The 17404-nt window shown below is 36.5% G+C and overlaps 1 protein-coding gene across 7 annotated transcripts in view; it reads left to right on the top strand.

The window, feature by feature from the left end:
• The window catches only part of MFSD8 (major facilitator superfamily domain containing 8), a 127896-nt gene that overhangs the window by 82841 nt on the left and 27651 nt on the right, over positions 1-17404 (top strand). For all 7 annotated transcript variants that reach the window (XM_059923576.1, XM_059923579.1, XM_059923575.1 and 4 more), the window contains 4 exons: positions 4515-4606; positions 9635-9678; positions 15017-15257; positions 16111-16224. In XM_059923576.1, coding sequence (XP_059779559.1) covers positions 4515-4606; positions 9635-9678; positions 15017-15257; positions 16111-16224 — 491 coding nt within the window. The remainder of the gene's footprint in view (positions 1-4514; positions 4607-9634; positions 9679-15016; positions 15258-16110; positions 16225-17404) is intronic.

Raw genomic sequence — 17404 nt, 5'->3', positions numbered from 1 at the left:
CCCCTCTTTTGCCAGACTACCCAAAAGTAGGTTGCAGACATTATGGCACTTTATCCTAAATATTTTAGTCTGCAGCCTGCATCTCCCCAAAACATAGACATTCTTTTACACAGCTATGTCACTGTTACCACAGCTAGAAATACATTACTAATTCAAAATATCATGCACTATACAGTCTATACTCATATTTTTCCAGTTGTTCCAAAAATGTACTCTACAGCTATTCTTTTTTAAACAGGATCTGATTAATGTTCAAGCATTGATCCTTATGTCTTTTTAGACTCCTCCAACCTAAAACTGTCCCCTGACCTTCTCTTTTTGTTCTTACTAACACTGAATCCTCTGATAAGTCTAGATTAGTTTTCTGTTTTCTTTGGAACATCTCACGTTCTGAATTTGTGGACCATTTCTGGGTAGATCCTGGTCAAACATTTCTGGCAAGAAAATTCCATGGCTTATGTTGAGAACGTCCCAGTGTGTTATGTCAGGAGGCATTGGCTGCCAGGCCATCCCACTGTCGGGAATGCCACGCTTGACTACTTGGTTAAGAGGGTGACTGTTATATCTCTCAATTATAAAGGCTCATTTTCCATTTTCTGATTAGTGGATCGACAAAAGAGTGATACTTTGAGGACTTTTGACCTTCCAACCAGTTATTTTAGGATTCACTGATGATCTCTGCTTTCATGCATTATTACATGGAGAGTAAATGGTGATTTTCTATCATCCCTTCAATATTTAATAGCTGTCATTAAAAGAAGAAAGATTTTTGACTGACCTTCAAGTCAAAGTCACTCAAACAATTTTATTATATATATTTTTTCAGAATCAAATTATTTACTTCTCTTAGTTCCATAACTTAGATAAGATATGAGCAAATTGGTTATTTGAAAATGTTCAGGCTTATTTTAGTGATAGTTCTTATTCGTGACTATCAGTTAGATTTCCGATCTCCAGAAAATAATAATGAGTTCATTAAAACTATAATAGTAACCCAGTTAAAGTGATACCAGAATTCAGTGCTGTGGGATTGAATGGTGTATACCTTTTGCTGATATGTAATAATAGTAAGTCCCCTACATACGAACGAGTTCCATTCTGAGAGAGCGTTCGTAAGTCCCTAGATACCCAACGAACACAATCGGCTATGTAGTATTGTACTGTAATAGGTTTATAATACTTTTCACACAAAATAACACAGAAAAAACAAACAAACACAAAAAATAAAACATTTTTAATCTTACAGTACAGTACCTTGAAAAGTACAGTAGTACAGTACAACAGCTAGCATACAGGGACTGGCATCGAGTGAACAGGCAAGAAGAGTTACTGACTGGAGGAGGGAGAGGAGGTGGGAGATGGCAGAGCTGAAGGATTGTTAGCAATAGGAGACGGAGGGCAAGCTGCAATTTCACTCACACCTGACATTGATGGCACAGGTTCTGGTTCCTTGCTGGATTCAATTCTATCTACCACCTTGAAAAAAACGATCCAATGATGTTTGGGTAGTAGCTCTTTTTTTCTCATCATGGATGACATGGTAGCACTGGATTGCATTCTGAACGGCTGCTGCAACCTTCATGTAACGTTCTACGTTCAGGTCCTGTCCCTCACAAACTAACAGTGCCTCCTCAAATAAAGAAAATCCCCTTGCCATTTCCTGCTATGTGAATCTCTTCGGTTCTTCAGTTACTTCTCCTTTCTCTTGTCTCTCTTCGTCCTTTCTCTGGGTCTCCAGTTTCACCAGGTCTTCATTAGTAAGCTCCTCGTGTTGCACAGCAAGGAGTTCGATGAAGTCGTCCTCTTGCAGATCTAGCTCTGGCTTCTCGCTGAGGGTCACTAAGTTGCTGAAGACCTCTTTGGACTCCTCATCCACCTTCTCAAATCCATGAAAATCATGAACAAACTGCGGGCAAAGTTTCTTCCAAACCCCATTCATGGTGACGGCCGTAACCTCACGCCAAGCAAAGTCCATGTTTTTTATGGCCTTGTAGATGTTATAGTCCTCGCAAAATTGTCGCAAGGTTGTTCCTGATTCGTCAGTCGCCTTTACTGCCTGACTAAAAGTGTAACGTAAATAATATTTCTTGAAAGTGGCTGTAATTCCCTGGTCCATAAGTTGGATGAGGGACATAGTACTTGGTGGCAGATGCACTACTTTGATGTTAGGATGAAAGTCGTTCATGAATGGGGGGTGGTCTGGAGCATTATCGAGCAGCAAAAGAATGTTGAATGGGACGTCCTTCTCCAAACAATATTTCTCTACCTCCGGGATAAAGTGGTGGAAAAACCAATCCTGGAAAATGGCCTGTGTAACCCGGGCTTTGGGGTTACTCTTCCACACAACAGGAAGAGAGCCCTTGGCTATGTTTTTAAGGGCTCTTGGGTTCTCTGAATGATAAACTAAGAGAGGCTTCAGCTTCATATCGCCAGAAGCATTGCCACCAGACAACAGAGCCTATCCTTTGCTGCTCTATAGCCTGCCATCGACTTTTCCTCCTTACTGATGTAACTTTGGTCTGGCATCCTCTTCCAGTACAGTCCTCTCTCATCCACAATAAGAACCTGCTTGGGTGAATACGTGCCTTCATCAATAATTTCTCAAAGCGTTTCAGGAAATTCCCAGGCAGCTACCGTATCTGCACTCGCTGCCTCGCCACTTACTTTTACGTTGTGAAGCTTGGCTGTAGCATTGAACTGATGAAACCAGCCATGGCTGGCCTTAAAAGGTGCGCCCTTTGATTCTTCACCGTGTTTCTTCTTCAATTCTTCATAAAGGCTTTTGGCTTCCTCTTGAATCAGCATTAAGCTGAGTGGGACTCAACACTGATACTGATCCTGCATCCACACCCTGAGAACTTTCTCCATCTCCATCGTTTTTCCACGCTTCTTTGATATTATTGTCGACATCACTGGCACATCAGACTTCATGTGTTCCATGATCTCGTCCATGTTCTTAGAATCGTGCTGATGGTTGAACGATTCATGTTATAAGAATGAGCGACGTCTACCATCTTTTTGCCTCGCTCCACTCTCTCAATTATTTTCACTTTTGTTTCCATCGTTATCACTTGGCACTTCTTAGCAGTACCAGACACATCACCGCTGCTTTCATGCTTGCTTCCGGACATCCTGGGCTTGAAATAAAGATACTGTACTACTGTACTCTATACAGTACTGTACCGTAAAGTACACAAAAGCACAACCACTTGTAGAGGATGCACACGTGTGACCATGTTTGCCAGACACGTGAACTAACTTATGTGATTGGACATGCAAATGCATGTTTGCATCTTTGAAAGTTTGCAACTTGAAGGTTCGTATGTAGGGGACTTCCTGTATCTGCATTATGTATTCCAAATTTCAATATATTGATTTGCAAATACGAGCATCTGGGGTTCTGCTATTTTTCAGGTATGCGACATTACAGTCTGTTTTTGTGGAACAGCATATACAGTGTTAAGCGCTTCATGTATATTATATCAGGAACTAATATATCTGGCACATAATAGATCTAATAAATGTTATTTCTCTTCTTCATTCCCTCTCTAACATTCCCAGTCACATCACATTTAAAAAAAAAAAAGTTTCTTTTTTGAAGACTAACAGTTCTAAGTCTATTTTAGAAAATAATGTTGGAAGATAAGATGGCATTTTGTCTGTTGTGCTCGTCTTAATTATTTGAAAACATAATGCTTATATTAGGGTAAATTTGTTAACTCTTTTTGTGTGCATATGTGAAAATGTAATGGGTACACATGCTAATGTTATCACCTGACAGAGGTAGGCTACGTGGTTAACATACGTGCCCTTAATCCAGGTCAAGGGTGATAGTGAAAGATCAACCCAGTCTGGAGGGGCCTTGGTCTCTCTTTGGTCCAGTAACAGAGCTTGTCTGGTAACCTGTGTTGGAGCAAAGGCAGATGTTTCAGGAGGCCCCAGGGCTACGAATGTCTTAGGTCACATCAAACCTTCCTAGTGTCACTTTTATATTAATTTTGCTGAAAGTACCCAACTAAAATAGCTTCCTACAGCAAAGTTAATTTGCTGTCATCAAGTAGAGCATGTCATAATGATGACAGTTATTATCCTTTAATAGTTACTAGTTGTATATCCCACCTGTAGGAGATCTAATGGTTGTAGCTAGTTTATTTTATTTATTTTGATATACTTTATTCATTTTGTCAGTTTAGCAAATTTAAACATGCTTGATTCATAAGTTTATAGCATGCCAACAATAGCAAAATAATTGGTTCACTAAATGTTTTCCCTTTTTAAGCTGCCTCATGTCTCCCAAGTTTCTATGCACAGTGATCCATAAATATAATCCATAGAAATTAAAAGATATAATACTTATTTATAGATGAATTAGTATAGTAAAAACCAATATTAGTAAATTATACCTCTATCATATAATTTTCATGACTTTAGGAGAGAGAAAATAAAATTGTGCCACAGAAAGATTTGCATATACTGAGATAACTTTATACTACTTTTTTCTTCTTTATACCTAGAGAATGGGATATTATAGAAACTGAGGAGCATTATAAGAGCCGATGGAGATCTATTAGGATTCTGTATCTTACTATGTTTCTTAGCAGTGTAGGTAAGTATTAGAAATTATACATAATTTAAAAAATTTAGATAAAATATCATATTTTAATGTCATTTAATTAAAAATTATTTTTTTATTGTGGTAAAAAACCACATAACATAAAATGTACCATCTTAACCATTTCTAAGATCAGAGGTGTTAAATATCTCTACATGGTTGTATAACCAATCTCCAGAACTTTTTTATCTTGCAAAATTGAAACTCTATACCCATTAATCAACAACTCATTTCCCCTTCCCTCAGCCACCGTTAACCGTCATTTTGCTTTCTGTTTCTATGAACTTGACTACTCTAGATAGTTCATATAAATGAAATCATACAGTATTTTTAATTTTGTGACTAGTTTATTTCATTTAGCGTGATGTCCTCAAAGTTCATCCATGTTGTAGCATGTGTCAGAATTTCCTTCCTTTTTAAGGCTGAATAATAGTCTGTTGTATAAATTCTAGGAGAGGGAAAACTTTTCGTTTACTTTCTTAGGTTTTATAGCTAAGAAAGTAAAGGAAAGGTTTTTAATTTGGGGCCTGCAAATTAAACTGACAAAAGGCAGATCAGGGGCTTCCCTGGTGGCGCAGTGGTTGAGAATCTGCCTGCCTATGCAGGGGACACGGGTTCGAGCCCTGGTCTGGGAAGATCCCACATGCCGCAGAGCAGCTGGACCTGTGAGCCATAATTACTGAGCCTGCGCGTCTGGAGCCTGTGCTCCGCAACAAGAGAGGCCGCGACAGTGAGAGGCCCGCGCACCGTGATGAAGAGTGGCCCCCGCTCACCGCAACTAGGGAAAGCCCTCGCACAGAAACGAAGACCCAACACAGCTAAAAATAAAATAAATAAATTTATTTTTTAAAAAAAAGGCAGATCAACAGGAGAAAAGCATAAAAATTTATTTGATGTTAGTATTTTTATGTGACATACGGGGCTTCATAGAAAAGTGAAAACCCCAAAGAAAGGGTTAGACTCAGCGACTTATATACTATTTTAACAAAGGTCTCTACTTGTGGAGAGGTGACTAGACAAAGAAAAGGGGTTGGCTTTCTAGGAATGGTAAATTGTGGGAAAGTGAGTAGGAAATACATGGGGGAAACTAATGGGGGATGAGGGTTATTTGAGTAAGGTTTGTTTGTGCAGACTCATCTCAGCATTCATGCTCCATCTCCAGTGATAAGAATGTTTTCTTCTTCCTGGTACTGGAAGAGTACATTTCTCAGGGGAAATTTATGCCCAGTTTTTAGGCAGAAAGGGGGAAGACAGAAAGCCCTTCTGTGTCTGCTGTTTGTTAGTTGCCTTCAGCTCAAAATAATCAATATGCCGAAGCAGCATATTTTGGGGTAGCATGTTCTGATCCCCTTCAGTGTATACCACATTTTGTTTATCCATTTATCTGTTGATGAACATTTGGGTTGATTCCATGTCTTGTTTCTTACAAATAGCTGCTGTGAACATGGGTGTGCAAATATCTCTTTAACATCCTGCTTTCAGTTCTTTTGGGTATATATCCAGAAATGGAATTGCTATATCATATGATAATTCTATTTTTAATTTTTTGAGGAACTGCTATACTTTTTTCCATAGCTGCTGCTGCATTTTACATTCCCATCAACAGTCAGGGTTCAAATTTTTCCACATCCTCACCAACTCTTATTTTATGTTTATTTGACATTAGTCGTTCTAATGGGGTAGTAGCTCATTGTGATTTTGATTTGTATCTCCTTGATGATTACTCACGTTAGGCATCTTTTCACGTGCATATTGACTATCTGTATATCTTCTTTGGAGAAATGTCTGTTCAAGTCCTTTGCCCATTTTTTAAATAAGGTTGTTTTTTGTTGTTGTTGAGTTGTAGGAGTTCTTTATATATTCTGAATATTAATCCCTGATCAGATATATGATTTGCAAATATTTTCAACCATTCCGTGACTCTTTTTTTCACTCTGCTGATTGTGCCCTTTGATTCACAGAAGTTTTAAATTTTGATGTAGTTTAATGTATTTGCTTTTTTCTTTTGTTGCCTGTGAACCTCATTTAACTTTTATATTGACACATACCAATAGTAAAGTCCAAGAATATTAATCTGTATAGCTTGATTATTTTAACCTATTAACATTATTTCTGAAAATATATTTACTGAAAAAGTTAACCTTTATGAGGAAAAAAATTTTAATATTAAGAACTGTAATTATGTTAAAAATGGTAAGGAATGAAAATATATAGGAATTCTCAATACTGTGATAGTTTATAAAGGAATGTTTTAGGGAATCAATTTTTTTTCCAAGCGTGGACTCTAAGTCTGTAGGTAATAATTTTACAAATGGTTTCTTTCCCTGACATGGATTTCGTGAAGGTCATTTGACTAAGTTGTTTTCCATATCCTTTCTATTTATCCCAGGTCACCCTCTTGTTCTCTCTCTCTTGCCAGTCTTCTTTATGATTCAACATTGAGTAAAAATAGATTTTAAATAAAGCTAAAACTAAAGAAAAGTACAAAATAAAGGATATTTTCAACATTTTTTTGGATTGTATATCTATTATTATGCTTTCCACAAATATCAGGAAAAAATGTTGATTCAAATTGGCTTGAACAGTAATTTGTATTTTCTTATAAGATATCCATAGTGGGACAACTCCAAGTGAAGTTCACTGGCTCTGCTTCTGAATAAGTTTTTTGGTTTTGCTCTCTTCTGCATATTGCCTTCATTCTTAGGCTATAGGAGGGATGCGGCAGCAGTTCCACGTGTCACATCCTTCCACAGTAATTTTTATTGATTGAAAGGGACTTATTTTTTAAACCTCCAAAGAGATGAGGGGTCCTTTCTTAGAGGTCCCAAAGTAGACCTCCCCTTATTTCTCACTGGGCAGAATTGGGTTACCTGTTAATTTCTAAACCCATCATCAGCTGGGATAGTGAGATCTAATCAGGATCTACCCTCTGGAATTTGGGGTGGACACAGTGTCCTCTAAAGCCTGTGGCTTTGTGGAGGAGTGATGGATACCTCAATACAACCAGGATTCTATCAGAGAGGAGGAAGGGGGCAAATGAATGTTGTTTAGGTAACAATCTCTGCAACAGATTGTTTTTTTATTTAAAGCACTTCTAATTTTTGTACTCACTTATCTAAAATATAAGTAATAATTTCAAATTTAACAGCAAAAAATTTTTTAACTTTAGATTTTAATTGGCATGTGAAACATTTTACCTGTTCACAAGTTTCTTGATTGTGAGATAGTAGTCTTATTTTCAAACATTAATTGATTCTTTTCATCAAGTCAATGTGTTAATTCAAAATACACTAAGATGAAACTAATAATTAAATTATTTTTTAAAACAGACTTTTAAAAAGGAATGTAGTACTGATACTGCTACAACATAGATGAACCTTGAAAGCATTATGCAAAGAAAGAAGCCAGACACAAAAAACCACATATTATGTGATTCTATTCATATGAAAGTCCAGAATAGGAAAATCTATAGAGACAGAAAGTAGATTAGTGGTTGCTTAGGGCTGTTGGGGAAATGATAGAGGATAGCAGAGTATAGCTAAAGGGTCCAGGGTTTCTTTTTTTTTTTTTTAAGTTATACAATTTTTATTTATTTATTTATTTATTTATGGCTGTGTTGGGTCTTCGTTTCTGTGCGAGGGCTTTCTCCAGTTGCGGCAAGCGGGGGCCACCCCTCATCGCGGTGCGCGGGCCTCTCATTATCGCGGCCTCCCTTGTTGCGGAGCACAGGCTCCAGACACGCAGGCTCAGCAACTGTGGCTCACGGGCCCAGTCGCTCTGCAGCATGTGGGATCTTCCCAGACCAGGGCTCGAACCCGTGTGCCCTGCATTGGCAGGCAGACTCTCAACCACTGCGCCACCAGGGAAGCCCCCAGGGTTTCTTTTTGAGGTGACTAAAATTTTCTAAAATTGACTGTAGTCATGGTTGCACATATCTGGCACGCTAAGAACCATTGAATTGTACACTTTAAATGGGTGAATTCATTGTGAATTATATCTTAATAGAGCTGTTTTTTTTTTTAAATAGCCTTGATAGAATTGTGATTGGATGTGCCTAATATTTAAAATCGACAAATAACATTGGAGTTTATCATTACAGTTCTCAAGCAATAAAAGCTAGCAGAGATAATTTTCTTTTAAGGTATGCCCATCTTGAGAAATTCTGGTTCTTTATAGCCACTGCTCCCTTTAAAGATCATTTTCCTTCTTCTTAATCCTCCCTACAGTGAATTATCTCTCCCAAACAACACAGATTAGAAGTCTAGGAATTCCTCTGTAACAAAGTAGCCTTACCGCCATTCATTTCTGCTATAAAAACTTAACAAAGCTCTCAGTAATTTTCTTTTCTTTTTTTTTTTTTTAAATAAATGTATTTATTTATTTATTTTTGGCTGCATTGGGTCTTCGTTGCTGTGCGTGGGCTTTCTCTAGTTGCGGTGCATGGGCTTTCTCTAGTTGCAGTGAGCAGGGGCTACTCTTCGTTGCAGCGCACAGTCTTCTCATTGCAGTGGCTTCTCTTGTTGCAGAGCACGGGCTCTAGGTGCACAGGCTTCAGTAGTTGTGGCATGCGGGCTCAGTGGTTGTGGCTCGTGGGCTGTAGAGCGCAGGCTCAGTAGTTGTGGCGCACGGGCTTAGTTGCTCCACGTCATGTGGGATCCTCCCAGACCAGGACTCGAACCCGTGTCCCCTGCGTTGGCAGGCGGATTCTTAACCACTGCGCCACCAGGGAAGTTCCAGTAATTTTCATTTACAGTAAAGACACGTGAATAAGGAGAAATAGGCCCTCTGCTTTTATTATGTTAATTATGGTGAGGGACTATAATTATATATATGTTTTCCAGCCTTTAATATTTATTTTCCTTCTGATAAATAAAACCCCATTGCTTAATAAATTAGACATTTGTGGTCATAAATTTGTAAATTCAGAATGATGTTTTAAAATCCATGCTATAGTTCAAAAATTTGTATCTATAGTGATGAAATTATTATTAAGTATGAATAACAGAATTTGCCTCTTCACAGGATTTTCTATTGTGATAATGTCAATATGGCCATATCTCCAAAAGGTTTGTGCACTTTATTCTTCTCTTAAGTAGCTATAGTAGTAATAACTCTTATGTAGTTAAGAGTTTTCTAGAGAGTCTCTTTGGTATTCTGATTTAATCTTTACTAAAATAACTTGAGATAGTAATTCTTCAAAAGAGGCTTATAAGTAAGGTGACCGTATGCTTTATTGTGCAAACCAGAGCACTCTTGAAGTGAAAAGAGTGCTTTAGCAGGAAAATAGGATTATATCCAATCACAGGCAAATGTAGATGTATGGTCACCTGCTTATTAGCCACTTTCCCATCCCATCCATACCCCTTCCCTAATAAAAAGGAAACTAAGCTAGACATAGTCTGAATTCCTAAAATGTATAAATGATATTGCTATGGGATAATTTCATGCTTGCTGATAGAATTAATTTGGGTTGTCAGGGGACATTGTGAAAAGAATAGACAATATATGTATTTTGATGCTGTGGTTACTACATGGGAAGGAGGGAGTGACAAGAAGATGCAAGTTTGGTGGGTACTCTGACATCAGTTGATCATCAGTTGATGATCAAGTCCTGTCAATTCTACCTTTTTAAAAAATATATTTGACATATAACTGTCAGTTCTGTCTTAAAATTCCAGTAATGAATTTATTAAAAATCAGTATTTAAGTTGGAGACATAATTAATCTATAATAATATTTCAGTTAAGGTTCTTGAAGGAGTTCCTCTGTGCTTCCTAACTCCTCTTCACTCCTTAACCTGCTACAATCTGATTAACTCCTCTGCTACCCTGCAACTGCTCTTGATGAGGTCTCCAATGACTTAATCGCTCACCAAATAGTAGATACTTTTCAGTCCTTACTTTAGGTGACATTTGGGTAGTGTTTGACATTGTTGTCCTCTCTTTGCTTCTTGAAACTCTCTCTTAGCTTCCATGACATTACTCTTAACTCTTTATTCTTAAATTATTTTGTGTATTTTTCTCTATCAACTTGCCCCTTATATTTTGGTTTTCTCCAGAAGAGAGAGAGAGAGAGAGAGAGAGAGTGTGTGTGTGTGTGTGTGTGTGTGTGTGTGTGTGTTTCAGCCTAGATCCTGAGCCTTGGCCAATATTAGATCTATAGCCAGTAATTTATTATATGATGTACTTGGATGAACCTAAGGTCCTCAGATCTTTACACTTTTTCCTCCTTTTTTTTCTGGAGTGCTTTCCTTCCCTCCATCTCTCCTTTCCTCTGCCATTCCCTTCCTCCCTTCTTCTCCACTAGTTTTTATTAATTCTTCAAGGCTTTGCTCCAATGTCACCTCCTCTGAAAAGCCTTTTCTTACTGTCCCTCACCCCAGTTTGCATTAGAAGGTTTTCCTATGTGCTTCCATATCCCTTTATCATTAATACTTATCATTGAGTGTTGTAACAGTGTGTTACAGAGAGTTTACCTAACTTCTCTACCAGATTGTTAGAATGGTTGGATGGCTTCAACAAAAATAGTAGACACATTTGATGAATATTTAGGGTTTAAAAATTATACCTATTATATAAGAAATTTATTGACATCTTATATTTCATTTTAGATTTTTTAGTTTTTACAATTTTTAACTTAAAAATGCTATTTTGTTATGCTATCTTTTAAAAGAAATATAGGAAAAAAATACACATTTTACTTTTTAGTGATTTAGTGCCACGTTTTCACTGCCATTTTGAAAATTAATTTAAACTAATTAAAAATTTATTTTACATGAAATCATTACTCATGACACTAAAAATTCTTTCCATACTGGCAGAATTATTAGAATTGGAACAGAATATTTAACAATTCTGGAGCAATATCTTCTGTGCTAAAATATGTATTTCCATGTATCAAAACTCTTGATTTCTATGATCCCTGTATCTAGTTTTTTTAACCTCAAAATTCTCAAAAGAAAGGTATTTACAAAATTAGGTCTACTCAGCATAATAAGTTGAATTTTGAAAAGGTACACTCCTTTCTCCAGATATTTGCAATCTCTTCAAAGGGAAATTTATTGAGAGCACACGAACACATCACTAGTTCTTTGGCAATACAAGCATAACATTTTCACCAAAAACCTTGTGAGTTAATTTTCTCAAGTTATTTCAGAATAATATTGATAGCTTATTGTGTGCCAGGCACAATACTAAATCTTTCATCTAAATCATCTTTTGATCTTCATAACAACTCTGTGAGGTGGTCATTATCACTCCTGTTTAACAGATAAAGAAACTCAGGCTAGAGAAGTTAGGTAGCTTGCCCAAGATTCACACAGCTAGAAAATGGCAGAATCAAGCCTATCTGAAACCAAAATCTGACTCTACAGTTCTATGTTACCCACTGCCTTAAGATTTTTCATTCTTTTTTTAAAATTTTATTTGTTTATTTATTTTATTGAAGTATAGTTGATTTACAATGTTTTAGGTATATAGCAAAGTGATTCAGTTATACACACACACACACACACACACACACACATATTCTTTTTCAGATTCGTTTCCATTATAGGTTTTTACAAGCTACTGAATATAGTAGGTCCTATACAGTAGGTCCTTGCTGTTTATCAAAATTTTCATTTTTAATTTAAGGCTACTATCTCTTTTACAATAATATGTTACCAGATATTACTTAGCTTAAAAGTCATCTGTGAGAAAGATAAAAAGCTAGGCCAAAACCACCCCTCTAAAACCCCCAAACAGTAAGTTATCTGTCTGAAAGGAATTTGGCACTGCTGTGAATCTCTGACTTGTGCTTCTGGCCCTGGCTGATAGACAGCTATCAGCCCAGTGATTCTGTAGCCTGTGTTGCCCAGAGTTGTGATTGATTTCCAGGAAAACTCATATTCTTAAACCCAGATTTTGAATTGGAATGATAGGTTATCTATAGGCCCAGGGACATAGTGGGACTACTCATGCATGTTACAATAAAATATAATAATAAAACTGACATATCAGTAAAAACAAAATACTAAGAAATATTAATTTTTTATGTATAGGTAACATTCATTTAGTGCATACTATAGGCAGACATGACCCTAGGCACTATACATGTCTTGGCTTAAATAATTCTCATAACAACTCTGTGAAGTTACCCTCATTTGACAGATAAAGAATTAAAGCATGCTGGTTTTTTTCCTCAGCTACTCAAAAATGCAGGATTTTTCAGAATCAAATAAGTAGAACCTGGTTTGGAAACTCCTTGATGGCAAGAACTGTGTTTATTCAATTTGTATTCATATTGCCTCGCTCAGGTTTTGTCACAGAGAACGCCTTAATGACTGTTAATTGGCTGAATAAGCAATAATCTATAAGTAAATAGTTGAGGAGGCTTGGAACACATCTCAGCTCCCATAGCAAAGCATTAAGATTTCTAGAACTTTGACTTTGTCAGTATTATTAACATGTTTAGAGAAGAATGTTTTGAAATTCAGTACTACGCACTGTGGGCTTTTTTTTTTTAAAAGAAGAGACGGATCTAACTTTTACTGAAGTGTGCAAAACCAAACAAGTTTACAGATAATTACCATACAATATGAGTGGGTAAGAGTCTAAGAGCATGATGTGTGAGTGTGTGTGCGTGTTCACAGGGGAGAGAGAGCTAGAGGGAGAGGGAGAGAGGCCGAGAGAGACAGAGAAGGAGTGGGGGCCGGGGGAGAGAGAGATGTACACACAGACTGACACAGACAGACAGACATGGGGGTTAGGGAGATGTTGCTGATCCAGACTGAAGAGATCCTGGAAGATCTCCCCAAAGCAGTTACATCTGAGCTGAGTTTGGAAGGCCTACAGAAACTGGCCACCAGAGGAGCAGTCAGGGCCAGGGAGTAGGAGTTTGGAAAGGCATTCCTGATGGAAGGGGCAGTAGAGGAACCTGTGCAAAGGCCTGGAAGCAAAGAGCTTGACTCATTTTGGAAACTTCAAAAAGTTCTGTGTGGCTGGAAGTTAGAATTGGGGGGAGGGAGCACGCAGAGAGACGAAGTTAGAGAGGAAAGACAGTGGCCAGCTTGTGAGCTAGTTTTACATAATAAGTAGTTTAGATTTTATCCTGAAAACAATATGATAGAGATCATTAGAGGCGGCCAGAGGACTGGAAACAACATGCTGTTATTACTATAAGAGAGAGAGAAACACACAGGAGCACAGATAACAGTTCAATTACTGAACTGATACCTTCTGTTGTAGTATAGAACCTGTATCTTCCAAACCATTTTACTTTCCTGTTAAAATTCCAGCAGAATTCTAGAAGATTCCAGTTTTCCAGTCATTGTAAAGAATAGTATCCAATAAAAATAGCAAATGTTGTTAAAATTGTTAGAGCCATCTTCAAGAGTCAGCTCACTTCTGTCCATGAAACAGACACTTGACTATTATGATCAATTGATATCCTGAGAAGACACTTTTATCCTTTTGCTTTCAAACCACTAGACACTTAATATTAAATTGTTTTCATTGCTTTTTTGAAAATTAATTTTTAAATTTATATGACATGAAGTCATTATACTTATTCACTCTTATTTCTCATCCCACACAAACAGAAATGTACCTAAATATCTTCATTTTAAGCTTTTAAAAAATATCTTTGGAAAAGAAAAGGCCATGGTTTTCCTTATTAAGTTGTCCTACCACTTAACCTATATATGTTTAAACTTATGTCCTAAAATTTAATGGCTCTTATTTTTCCAAATTATTATATAACCTACCATATTTTTAAAAACCCAATCTGTTGATTTATTCCATAGTCCCTTTTGTAAGCTAAAATTTTCTGTTTTCTTAAAGTATTTTCTGAGTTGTAATCATTTGGTTTTTCCCTCAGTATTAATGATATATAAATCCTCTTTGGTAGAATCCTGGATTGTCTATGCTGAAAGGAAGAATTAGTAGTAGGTTTAATGAGAGAAATTTTATTATTGTCTTTAAGCGTTTGATTATTGTGCCCAGTTAAAAAAAATAGATTCACAGTGCTAATGGTTGTTTAGTTTATAGAGTAGCGTAAGGTAAATAATTATATTTACTTTACAAGAATTAAAGAATGGCATATTATTTTTATGATGTTATTGTTAGGTATATAATGTGATTTTTTTTAACAAGATTTTTATGACAGAATTTCTGTAATTGTTCTAAAAGATGAAGTTTCTTAAACATTTTTCCTTGTGTATAGTGAATTGCTAACACATTTAATTGTAATGTCAGAAGTTTGAATTCCTTACTGTAAGTAATGATGTTATAAAACTTATGTGTTAGAATTATTGTTTTTATTTTTTTAATAAGAAATGTTACATGGTCAGAAAAAATGTATTTAGATTTTTTACTTTACTTTTCTCGGATAACAATTCTTAAAGCATTGTACTTTTTTCTGCAGATTGATCAGACTGCCGATGCAAGTTTTTTGGGCTGGGTTATTGCTTCTTTTAGCCTTGGCCAAATGGTAGCTTCACCTATATTTGGTTTGTGGTCTAACTATCGACCAAGAAAAGAACCTCTTACAGTTTCCATTTTCATTTCGGTGGCAGCCAACTGCCTCTATGCATATGTCCAGGTTCCAGCTTCTCATAATAAATACTACATGTTGGTTGCTCGTGGATTGGTGGGATTTGGAGCAGGTAATATGCATGCATGTATATTTTTGGTTGTGTTGGACTCACATTCATCCTGACATTTATGGCCTTCTCTCACCTAGGGTCACCTCTTCTCAATCTCCTATACGACATTCAACATACAGATGTCTCATTGCAAATATCTTTCCTATCATTTTGCCTTTGCTAATGATGTTCCCATTACCTATAGCTTCTCTTTTCTGTTCCCATGATTCTTCATCCTTCAAGATTCAGTTCAAGTTCCACGTCTTCCATGAAGCTTTCTTAGGCTACACTACCGCTTCTCCAACATGTCTCTGGCATTTGCTTATATACTGTTTTGCACTGTTTTCATCCCTTATCACCAACTAGCTAGTAAACTTAGTGTAATTAGAGACAATTTATGACTTTTGAAAATATTCTCTAGCCCCTAGCAGAGTCTCTTCAACATAAATGCTAAGCAAATTTTTTTGACTTAAATTTTTAGGATTTCTTTTTATAAACATGCAGAGTGTGTAGCATATTTCTTTTAAAATAGTGTAGCAATTAGTAGTACTCCATTCACTCAATGCTTTCTTGGTATTTAATGATGAAAAAGTTTAATGCCATTAAAGTGTATGCCATTTTTTCATTCATTCACATCTTTAACTGTGTTTTCATTTTACTAAAAGTAATATCTTCCATTAATTGATACATTTGTTCACTATACATGCCTTGTATAATCATAAAGAGGAAGCAGTAACTATGTTGTAGGTTAATATTTCTTCTTCTGTATAGAGCCAGAAGTTGAATTAAGTTGAATTAACTTAATTAATTAAGTTGAATTTTTATAAACTGGAGAATATTTTCTTTTACTTTGTATTATTGTGTCTTTTCTTAGGAAATGTAGCTGTTATTAGATCATATATTGCTGGTGCTACCTCTCTTCAGGAAAGAACAAGTTCCATGGCAAACACAAGTGCATGTCAAGCATTAGGTTTTATTCTAGGTCCAGGTAGGTGTTCTTCACTTATCATTACTTGGATTTGAATTGGGAAAACTTTTGAGGTTCAAATGTTAGATGCAATTCAAGTATAAAACCTCATGGCTGAAGGCAAAGGGAGGGAAACTGATATTTTTTGATCTAGCAGTGAGGCTAGGCTCTTTATATGTGTTAACTCATGTTCCCTAAATTAAATGTTATTAGTCCCACTGTACAAATTAACACAAAGGCATAGAGAATCTAAGTAAATTATCCAGGGTCACCCTGATAGTAAATGGGAAATATGAGATTCAAACTTCACTGTCTGATTCCAAAGTATACATTCTGTCAGATAATCATTTAGTTTAACATCTCAGCAAGAGTTTGCTTTTTTTTTCCTGTTTATGAGAAACAAAATTCTTTTAATGGAAGGATTTGAGGAAAGTTATAGGAGGTTTTTTCCCCTTTTGCCTTTTGCCCATACCTTTAAGACTTTTCTAAGGTCGAAGAAAATGAAAGTTTAAAAAAGATTTACTAGTCTCTTCTTCTTTCCAAGCTTTCATACTTTAATGAATATAAAAATATATTAATGAGATTTAATATTTCCCTAAGGCCAATTAATTTTCTGCTAAATGAGTAGAGAAATTAATTTTTTATGCCTAGCATAACTTTGAAAAGCCATATAATTGGCCCGTGCTTTTAATATTGCAGTTATAAATAGCATCAATTTGAATCCAACTCAGTTTACTTCATCATTAACACCCCAACCTCCAGTTTCCATTACTTCCATTACTTCCCTTCAACAGAAGAAAGCCTAATTCGTCATTCACCAAAATCTAGTATTTTGGTTCAGTGTTCTGGAATAAAATATAAGCAGAAATCTAGAAAAATTGAACCTATTGCCTTATTATATACATGAGGGCATAGTCTGGGTCTTTTTAAACTTACCACTCTACCCTCAGTTTCTAGCACAGTACCTGGTGTAGGCTTAGGTTCTCAGTAAATATTTTGGCCATCTAAAAAGCATTTTAAAGATTACTCATGGGGCTTCCCTGGTGGTGCAGTGGTTAAGAATCTGCCTGCCAATGCAGGGGACACGGGTTTGAGCCCTGGTCTGGGAAGATCCCACATGGTGCAGAGCAACTAAGCCCGTGTGCCACAACTACTGAAGCCCGTGCACCTAGAGCCTGCGAGCCACAACTACTGAAGCCTG

This window comes from Balaenoptera ricei, chromosome 5, assembly GCF_028023285.1.
Source record: "Balaenoptera ricei isolate mBalRic1 chromosome 5, mBalRic1.hap2, whole genome shotgun sequence".
In the NCBI taxonomy this organism is placed as follows: domain Eukaryota; kingdom Metazoa; phylum Chordata; class Mammalia; order Artiodactyla; family Balaenopteridae; genus Balaenoptera; species Balaenoptera ricei.
Note: the sequence above shows the minus strand (reverse complement) of the source record. Positions and strands in the feature narration are given on the sequence as shown.